Raw genomic sequence first — 10,479 nt, 5'->3', positions numbered from 1 at the left:
CAGTAACGATGCATACACTGGTAGTCATGAAAGTAGAAACAAAAAAGAAAAAGGTGAGCAGAGAAGTCTAAGCATTATTATAAGGAAGCGATAGGAAAAAGGAGGAATTGTTTGGATCACACCTCCTCCCGATAAATATGACATGCAAAGAATCTTGTCAGTAGTTTTTAAACTGGTGATTCACTAAATAACTTAAAGGTCTCATATTGTTATTTTGCTTAATAAATATTGTGAACAGAAACTGTGCCTCATAACGTGTCCCTGCCCTATATTTGCTGCCCATGGCTTGTGTACACAGTGATGATATTATAGTCGCCGGATTACATAAGAGTCCCAGATGAATCACACACACAAGTGCAAACAAAATGAGTTCAGTACATTTAATTGTTAATTAATTCATTGCACATTTGCTCAAGTGCAGTCATACTCAATGTAAAGCTTTAAAAAATACAATCTCAGTCATCTCTGACGTGACATGAGTGCTTTCATGTAGATTCTTTTTTAAAACAAAATACAGTATATGACAGATAAACCTTTTCTTTAGTCTTGAATTCTTTGATAAATCTTTAAAGTAAACACTGAGAAACAGGGCAGCATAACTGGTCAACGTCAAAGATACTTTCATTCATATTTAGGTAGTGTAACTGTCGACAAAATACATGTGCATTTCCCTTTTTGTCTGTGTAAACACAACTGTGTCTTAATACATATTTTTTCTTTAGATTTGTAGAGTGCGACATACTGTACTACCCTTTCAAAGAGAGCCGTCACATTAACCGAGCACGAATAACCCTTTTCTGTTGGCACCTGAATTATCATAAACACCACTCTTGAGCAGCAGCACTTTTTTGTGCTCACTCTACATCGCAGACATGTCCACCAATCTTCCCTTTAGAAATAGTTTGACAGGTTTACAATACTTAACTATTTTGTTCTCAAATTAAAAAAATAGTTTGGTTCATCGACTGTACACAATACCAAAAAACAATGTGCTTTTCCCCATATAGTGTATAGTGCTGAGTTCGATATGCCCTCCTTCGGCTGTAGTTACAGTGCGACCGTCTCCCTTTTTTTTTTGTTGAGGCGGGTGGTAGTCACAGGTTGCATCACGGAGGCCTCTCTCCGTGAAACTTTCGGTGTCTGTACCTGCCGTTCTTTTCCTTCGCCACGTTGATGCAGGCGTTGTGCTTGTTGCTCTGCAAGTGGTTCCAGTACTTGATGAGTTCGTTGGGGTGGAACTGATGGGACGTGATCAGGTGGCTGTACTTACAACTGGAGTAAGACACCCGCCAATGGTTGAAGAGGAACTCGTTGGGAGGGGGCGCCGGGTCAATGCGCAGCTTCGCCAGGCAGATCCCCACGTACACGTCCTCCAGGTGCAGCCTGCGTATACTGAGCGAGGCCTGGTAGATCAGCTCAGCCATGTCCCCTGAGAACACGTACCCCGTGCCCGAGCAGAATATCGGGTAGCGCTCACTTGGGTACAGCTCCGGCGGCATGTACCACTTGCTGTCCTTGTTTCGGTTCGGTGCATAGCCCCTCATCAGGTAGCCGGTGAAGTACCGCTGCTTGGGCGGCAACTCGGGCTTCAGCAGCTTTTGGATGAGATACTCTGTATTGACAAACATGTCGCTGTCTGTCTTCATCACATAGGAGGCGCGTGGGCAATAGGTGGCCACCCAGTTCATGCCCATCAGGGTTTTAATGGTCAGGTTGTAGTAAGTGTCCTGATAGTCCTGTTGGATGATGTCGTGGTGAATGCGGCTCTCTTCCTCGATGCTGCTCTGGAGGTAGGTGTCCGAGCTCTTTCCTGTGCCGAGCAGGAAGAGACGGACAAACCCCAGACCCATTGCTATGCTTTCATTCCCCCATGTCTGGCGGATGGCGTTGCGGGCATCGGCCTGGCCAGGTTCTGCAGCAATGAGGAGGATGAGGAAGGGCATGCTGTCCCTGCACTTGAAAGGCTCGTTCAGTATGTAGCGGTAGGGCTGAGCGCTGAGCCTCCCTCCCACACCCATCTCCTTCTGTAAACTGTTGTTGGTGCTCATAGAGTCCCCGAGCCCCATTACGCCCATCCTGGCTCCTCCACCTCCTGCAGTCTCCCCCACTGCCCCGTCCGCCTGCTGAGAGCTGAGGTTGAGCAGAGGCTTTGGCGCTACATACCCTGTCTCCCTCCACAGGCTCCTCAGGGAGCTGCTCTGGTTGGCTTCTCCCTTGGGGCTGCGGAAGCCCCGGACGGTGTAGGCCAGCGGGTTCTCCCGGGGTCCACTGCGTCCTGGCAGCCAGTCCTGGTGGCTGAAGAATAAGAAGAGGGTGAAGAGCAGAGCCAGCGAGAGGAGGCCGGCCACATGGGTCCGGAAGAGCGAACGCTTGACGGTCCAGGTCATCTTGATGGGACAGTAGTGCCGCCGTCTCCACTGCATGGTGCAGATCGGGGTCGCAGGAAGCTGCTGCTGCTGCTGCTCGAGAATGGACGGCGGCGGTCACACACAGTCGCCTCAAACATGTGGTTGCCAACAGTCAGAGGGTTATCTGAGCTGGCAGATGGCTTGTAGTGAGCCCCCTGGTGCAGTCAGGGAGACGTTTGAGCCCCCCAGTGCAGCTTGCAACAGGGTTACTGATGGCGCTAGGAAGACGGTGATTCTCTGGCCATGGAGGCTTCTTCCTGGCTCTTCCTTGGCACTGTAGACGAACACAAGGTCATGCTCTATGTCTCCTTTCCTTCAGGATATGATACGGGTCACCTCCTCTGTGTTTGCTCTCTCTAATCTGAAACGGAAAAAAAGAAAGAAAGATGAGAAAACCGTTTTTGGCAGTGGGCCGAAAAGTACCTCCGACTCACTGGCACTGAGTCACGTGTCAATTATCTGCGATGCAGATGTGTTTTTCACTCTACTTGTGGGGAGAGCCGAGGATATTTGATAATCGTTTTATTCATGGTTTGTTTTGACAAACTCAAGAGTAATTCAGAATTAATTTCTTCCAGATGCAGAGGCCCCAATTAGACGCAAAGAGTCCACTATGCTAAATCACACTTTTGTAAGCTGACTTAACATTTTGAAAGGGGGGAAGCTGAATCAATACGACAGCTTTGTAGCATCTTTGATTGGACCGGGACGTACAAAAATAAGAAACCTAACACGCTCTGGCGATGTGGCTTTCTGAGGAAAGAAATGGGAAATTCAGAGAACAGAATTGCCAGTGGCATAAGTGAAGATTGCTTGTAATAAAGGTGCATCCAGATGTGTGCCGAGTTGTGGAAATTCAGCATAATATACATTATCAGAGTAAATAAATCTGTAAACACAACGGAAAGAAAAATGTGCACATTGTCCAATTACTTCAAACAATAAAAAAGAAAATAAGTGCATTTCCTTGCTCATCATGGACACATCTCACAGCTATGACTATGGAAAGAAATAGAAAATACTCAAATTCTTCGTTGAAACTATGAGCTGGTTGTCTGGTGCTGGGTATGGTGAGATGGAGGTTGCTTCTTGCATGTCATTATTCAGCTTAATGCCTGGGGCAGGAGTATAAATTGCAGGTTCGCTCAACGTGATGCCGGCTAACGCTACACTGAGCCGCTTAGGCAAGCGAGTATCATCAGCCCCCCGCCGCGCCTCGACAGCTAGGGAGGAGATGCATCTGTCAAAGTGGGTTTTCAGGGTCCAGCGGGCAGTGGTGTCGAATCCCCGAGCAAGCCTCCGGCGATAACGGCCTTCAGCCGCCATTCAGCTTCCACCTTTCCGCTTATCGATGCAGCATATACCGTCTAGTTGAGACCACCCGGGCTGCTCAATCTTCTCCCACGGGCATGAATGCAGACCCCGTGCAAGGAAACATGCACACACACAAAACATGCGTCAAGGCAGACGAAATGTGACGCGAATGATCGCATCTGTTGCCCACGGGGAGTTGTGCGCCAGGGGAAGCACAAAGGCGATCACGTGCACACTGATTCTCTAACTTACCAAGGCAAAACAATCGGTTTGCACAAGCACAAAAATGTACTGTGCATCGCACATAATCATATGCACACCGAATACTGCAGTGCACACACAATCTATTTCTTTGTGTACGTTCACAGACCCAATCGACTGCAGATCAGATGTAATGGTACAAACAACAAACACACGGCATACAATGTCACTCTTGTGACAATAGAGCGACACAAAAGATGGATGTGCCCGTCACACGTAATTATAGCCACACTAGAAACATACAGCATCGTTGCTGTGTTCAATGATGACACACACACACATAAAACCAGCAAAAACAGATTATGTCAACAGAAACTTGCAGGTTGAACTCGTGAATATTAATATAGCAGCAGTGTGAGTCTTGAATCTATCCATGCTCCCTGAGTGCTCATTTACTGACTGCCTGCTTGGCCGATTTGTTTATTTGTGAAGCTTTTTAATCATTTACGTCCACCGTAAAAAAAAAAAACCAGAACATTATTTTGCGTGAATGCTATATACATGTTGGCTTCGTGTGAAGCAGATTTTCTCAACTTCCCATTTTCATTTCCTGCTATGTTTGCTCATTCATCATGACAACTGGCAAGGAACACGATAACCTTTTCAAGCGAGTGTGCTTACCCAGTGCGAGCAATTACAGGAGTATGAGAGGGGCAAGGGTCGGCTTTGTTTTAAAGGTTAACATACTTTACATCGAAGCATATCCAACGCTTGAGAGATTCCTCCTGTCAATTAAATGAACATCTAGTTACGTGAGCTCTGATGAAGTATGCATACCCAGAAGGGCTCATAAACACATAAATGCACAGAAGGACACACGCGTGTATTAGATGACCACACACACATGCAATCACATGCAGACCACCGTGAATGGTGTGACACAATGAGTGTCAGCCTTTGTTTTGTTTTTTTCTTTCGTTTTTCGACGTAAGTGCGAGTTTCACTCGGAGAACAGACATCCAGACATTCGCTGTTGAGCAGTTCCATTTAATCTGCCGATGCTTATCCTCATTAATTCATTTTCCTGCCTCCCAATCAATGTCACTTTTATGCAAGCCAATTAGTTACACTAGCACTAATTAAAGCCCCAGCGATTCTGAAGCGGTCAATAATCTGAACGAAGGCTGGGACGGTGACACATTGGTGACACACTAGACATACATTAGAGTGTTTTTCTCTGTCACCATATCAGACCCAGACTTGGAGGAAAACAATACAGTAACCGGATCAAATAGGTTCCACGTTTTTTCCCTCCACGTTGTGTGCAATGAAGTCGATGGGTATATGACCTTCATTCAGTGAGGCAGTGCACTTTGTGATAGTGACACATTTTCCTCAAGACACTTAACAGCTACGATTTGTGAGCCATTTAGAGTGGCAGTTCACTGAAGTTAGAGGTTGAATTCTGCTTTATTGAAACAGGCCTGGCTGAGTTTGAGTTTTCCAACTAACTGCCTAATCTTACAGAAATTCAGTTTACTATCACATATGATAGTGGGGTTGACCACCACCAACACAGAACTGGTTATAGATACCGTTTTTTTGTTAATGTTTTATTGTATTTAACAACTCAAGCACTAATCAGACTTTTGAAGTAGTGTCTGTATTTTCAACTTTAGTCACAAATTCATATCAGAAAGATAGGGATGTTGTATGTGTACAGATTGTAAAGCCCTCTGAGGCAAATTTGTGATTTGGGGCTATACAAAATAAACTAAATTAAATTGAATATTTAACTCCTGATTTCACAAAATGATGCAGCTGGCATCTGTGATTTTATTATTTTGATTTTCTCTCTGGACTCACCATGGTTCTCAAATTGGTCATGCAGCTTGTCCATTTGATGTTTTATCGTAGTCTGGTAAGTTGTTATGCCCAATACATATGGCCAGCACTGAGCAAGGAGGGCACCCAGTTCTGTTTCTGTTCAATTTCAGAGTCCTGGCTCTCTATTGTTAGCATTCCAGTTGAGAGACAAAAAACAAACCTCTCAAGCCATGTCTTTGTCTATGGAAACAACTTTATCTTCAATCAGTCACTCTCTTTTTGAGATCTCTCTTCCCATTGCCATTGCATATGTTGGCAAAAAACATCGGAACTAGTTAGCAGTCACTTGAAAGTAAAGAAGCTGCTATTGAGTTCAAACATCTCCCCTCAATGTTGCTACGGTATAGTTTTAATGCGTTATTGTCCCGGTCACTTTACTCCCCTATTCAGCTGCCTACTTCCTTTAAAGTCATTTTCTGACTGATATTTATTAGCTAACTATTGCACCTGTTGCTAATCTATTAATTTTAGCTAACTATGACAACTTTTTATCCATTAATTTTAGCTAACTATGACAACTATTTGGCCATTCATTTTAGCTAACTATTGCACCTGTTTATCCATTTATTTTAGCTAACTATGACAACTGTTTATATTTTACGTTGAGCTAACTATTCACAACTCTTCATTCATTAATTTTAGCCAACAATTCCAACTCTGTATCCATTACCTTTAGCTATTTCAAGTAGATTTGCACCAATACGGACATCGGTGTGAAGCTAGCTAAATCGGGTATCGACGACAATGTGCCGAACTGGTCTCGAGAACCATAATGTTAATAGCAATTCAGAGCATTTAGTACGGTATGTAGTGTTCCATTTTGTTTCTCTAAAGTAGGAACACTATGGGCGTGTCTGATTGCCTTACACTCCGAGACATATTAATTCAACACTCGGAACAGATTGGTACTCGGCAGATACCCAAAGTATCGCTCTCGATATTGAGTCTAAAAATGTTGGGTGCATCCCTAATTTCAACTGTTTATCCATTACTTTGAGGTCATTGCAGTGAATAATGTGCCACATGCACATTTAAAGGGGTTACTTCCCCAAGCAAAAAGACACAAAAGAGGAAGGAAAACTAAATCATGCCTTCATTTTTGTTGACTCTGCAGGGATAACGTTAAATGAGAAGTTGATCTACAGGAGAACAGACATTTGAAATCAATACAGAATGCATTATATATTATATCTTTATATTTGGAATCGCCACCTGTCTCCTGAATCTTGTGTGTTCTTTTACATATGACATTTCCATGATACATTTGTGCAGTAAGATTAACCAGAATGCAGGAAATAAAATGTGTAATGCTCAAAATGTTCTAATGTACCATTTCCTTTAACTGCTAACTTCTTTGCTTGCTTTCTAACTAGTTGTAAGGACTCTCAATTAGTCTCAGTGTTACAGCTTATTCAAATGACTTACTTGTTCTTCCGAAATACTCCATACTTTTTCCACGTAGCCCCTGGACACTACAGAAGCACAGTACAGAAGTGGGAAAATATAATGGGAGATGTGTTGGATAACGAATTTAACTTTCAAGTATTAAGCATTTGCCAATGTTACTTAATTATTCATCTATTTCTGAACGATAAAACAGCTTTTCAATTAAACTATGTGACACAGTCCTCTGATTAGATTTTGTTTCCTTTGTTTGTGTCCATATAGGCCGACATGCTTGAGTTCACTCTTTTTGGTATGTTTATCACGCAGATATTTCAGTTTCATCTGCTGAGGTTTCAAAAGATCTGACTCTGAAATTTAGCCCGCAGACAAAATACAATGGAAGGTAATCATGTTCCTCAAAGCATTAACATTACCTCTTAAAAAATCCAGCAGCAACATCGCTTTCCAAAACCCAGTGCTACTGTTTATTTGGATAAGACTTATGTGTAGGCCCACAGTTTTAAAGACAACAAACATTTTATCCAAGAAATGGTCCCAATAAAAGGCTGTAAAAAAGAAATAATATGTTTGTTGGGGTATAGGCCTGTTTGAAAATGTTGTTCGGTGTAGCCTGATAGGATAGGACCATTGGGAGGAAGGTTGCGTCCTCGCTAAGTGTTGCAGAGCAGATGAGTGACACTTGATGGCCAGCTTTTTTTTTGCTTTTTTTCTTTACCCTTCATCACACACAGGCTGGTCAGATCTGGGCCAGGCCACTAGAGCCCCCCCCCATCAAAAAACATCATCATCAAATCCTTAAAGGGTCCATTCATTCAAATGACAAATATATATATTTTCTCTCTTTCTCTGCAAGCCGTATTTGCCGGTTCTGATAATCTCTGCCTCCACCTTAGTAAAATGGAGGAATTGATTTTTTGGGGATGGAAACTGTTCCATGCTACATCCAAAAATTATTAAAATAATAACAAGAGCTTTTTAAATGTTTAACATTTTTGTTTCAATTAGTTCATCAATTAGTTGATCAACAGATAATTTGAAACTATTTCGATTAATATTTAAGGTGGTAAATACTGTGTTTGAACTGACCCTATAACACACAAGTCAAAGCCACATAGTGTGGATGTACATGGGTAACATTTAGATTAATTTGTCCTTTTAAAAAGGCTGTAACAAAGGATACAGCAGCCTTTTAAAAGTGGACTAAAAAATACAAGAGCCCTCTGGGAAATAAAGCTTTGGCAGCTCTGAGCTACTATAGCATGTTGTAAATATTATTTGACAGTGGTTTTCTTGCACTCAGCCCGAGTGATACCCAACCCTTCTCATTGTACTGCTGCCAACTTTTCAATCTAATTCTAACAGTATTATCTGTTCATAAAGCCCATAGCTGTATTCTTCCCACTTCGACTCTTTTCGAGGTTGTCGGTTCAGATGCCGCAGCAATAAATTATGAGGTGGTTTGAAAATTAGACCCTATTAAAGTTTCATTGTCTAGTGGGCAGAGTGAATACCCAGATGGTGAGCTTAGTTGCTTTTTTTAAATGTATCCATCTCAGCAGTTAGCATGCAAAGGCTTGCAGTGCCAAATAGCTCCGGCAGCTGGACGTGATGAAGTGGATAAAAAGCCCTGTTTATTGAACTGGATCAATGGGAACTCCCTGGCCTGTTGGCAGGTCCAACGAGGAGTTTTCTAAACTTGAATCTAAAGGAAAAGGCTACAGTATGGACTGCTGACTTGTTTTATGTCAGCGGTACTTTCGGGAATCTTTTATCTGCTCTGGGCAAGGATGAACGAAAGATATCATCAGCATTTACCCTTAGGGGGTGAAGGTATAATAAAAACAAAGTATTCTTAATTGTTCAAGTGGTAAGTCTGAACTGACTGTCACTGCAACATTTTAGGAAGCCACTGGGGCTCCAGTAAGTACCTGATGTTAAAGGAGGTGCAGGATGTTGGGACACAAGAGGAAGGGCATATAGATGGATGGATGTATTGACAGATGGATGGATGCCGAGGCGGCTGGGAAGGGTGGATGGCTGCTTGTAGCCTAATGGAGGGGAGAGAAGGGCGGGGAAGGCTAAATGAATAATGAGGATGTGGAGGACTGATGAGACATGCAGTGCTGCGTACCTCCTCCTCCCCATGCTGCTGCGGCTGCTGACAGGGCTGCGCTCGGCAGTCGGAGTGTGTGAACCCCGGTCCCTTTACCCGTCATCACCGCCTCCCCGGATTGGAGACGAGCCGCGCGTCCGTGCCTCTCCTCGTCCAGCGTTCCTCTCCTCTAATCACACTGACACCCTTGGATGTGTTACGTCCCTCCTCGTCCTCATCCCCACAGGCTCAACAAAACCTGCAGCTTTTTGGTTCTCCTCCTGCTGCGACTCTTCCCCTCTCTCTCTCTCTCTCTCTCTCTCTCTCTCTCCGGCTCCGTTGTCCACCACAGTCTCACTTAATAAACATGCTTTGTGTCTCCCCTTATCTTATCCTTGTTTACTTGCCACACCGGGGACCCGATTTGACGTCAACATGTGAAAGAAAAGCGCCACAGCATCCACACACGTTTATCCGGGGCGCGATCCGCTCCAAGGAGGGGAGCGACTAGTCCGATGCCCGGTGGGATGGTTTAGCCTACAGGGTGAGCGCGATGGAGAACAACTGAATATTCTCTTCCACCTATCACTGACAAAACATTTTGTTCCCGAGTGCTGAAGGAAAAACAACAAAAGAAACAACAACCGGTCGTACACTTTCACCAGTTTTTTTTTTTCTTTCTTCCAGAATCTTTCCTTTCGCTCCGTCTTTGACCGACCCCTTGTTGGATTTCCCAGCCGAGCAACGCAGGTGTTGGCCCGGGGAGGCAGGCTGTCAGACACCGCTCTACTGACGGAGCTCGGGAACGTCACTGCATTATTAGCGGAGCATATCACGTGACTCGCATGCTGCGTTCAAGCGGTGTGGGTGAAAATCCATCCTCAACAAACATAAACACACACGCGCGCGCGCACACACACACACACACACACACACAGGCGTGCCCGCGAGTACATTGACTAAAATGCCACAACTCAAAATATGTTCCACACCCTAATAATTAAAACGTGCTAAAGGTACAGCCCGTGTTATTACTGATATTGTATTCTTGTTCTAGGCTATTATTATTGGACCCATTTAGAGAAACACTTTATTAAAGAGTTATTATATTAAATGGCAAGTCTCATGTTTGGCATGGCAACAGGCATTCATTTGGATAGGGCAATGACA

The 10,479-nt window shown here is 43.8% G+C and overlaps 1 protein-coding gene across 4 annotated transcripts; it reads right to left on the bottom strand.

Moving 5' to 3' along the window:
• Positions 1–366: 366 nt before the first annotated feature.
• On the bottom strand, positions 367–10,157 carry b3galt2 (UDP-Gal:betaGlcNAc beta 1,3-galactosyltransferase, polypeptide 2). Of its 4 annotated transcripts, XM_034531544.1 has the most exons (4): positions 9,349–10,157; positions 9,146–9,265; positions 7,236–7,282; positions 417–2,769 (listed from the first exon to the last, which is right to left on the bottom strand). In XM_034531544.1, exon 4 carries the CDS (start codon positions 2,421–2,423, stop codon positions 1,107–1,109), a length of 1,317 nt encoding a protein of 438 aa, XP_034387435.1. In that variant the 5' UTR covers positions 2,424–2,769; positions 7,236–7,282; positions 9,146–9,265; positions 9,349–10,157; the 3' UTR covers positions 417–1,106. The 4 variants fall into 4 exon arrangements, with proteins under 4 accessions (XP_034387434.1, XP_034387435.1, XP_034387432.1 ...); XM_034531541.1 differs by having other exon boundaries at positions 9,146–10,157; XM_034531543.1 differs by lacking the exons at positions 7,236–7,282; positions 9,146–9,265 and having other exon boundaries at positions 367–2,769.
• Positions 10,158–10,479: the final 322 nt, after the last annotated feature.

Source organism: Cyclopterus lumpus, chromosome 4, assembly GCF_009769545.1.
Source record: "Cyclopterus lumpus isolate fCycLum1 chromosome 4, fCycLum1.pri, whole genome shotgun sequence".
NCBI lineage: Eukaryota > Metazoa > Chordata > Actinopteri > Perciformes > Cyclopteridae > Cyclopterus > Cyclopterus lumpus.
The sequence above is the reverse complement of the archived record's forward strand: the minus strand, read 5'-3'. Positions and strand labels throughout refer to the sequence as shown.

Bases quoted from the DNA above. Each gene is read 5' to 3' on its own strand.
- b3galt2 (XM_034531543.1), bottom strand. From the start codon at position 2,423: ATGCAGTGGAGACGGCGGCACTACTGTCCCATCAAGATGACCTGGACC.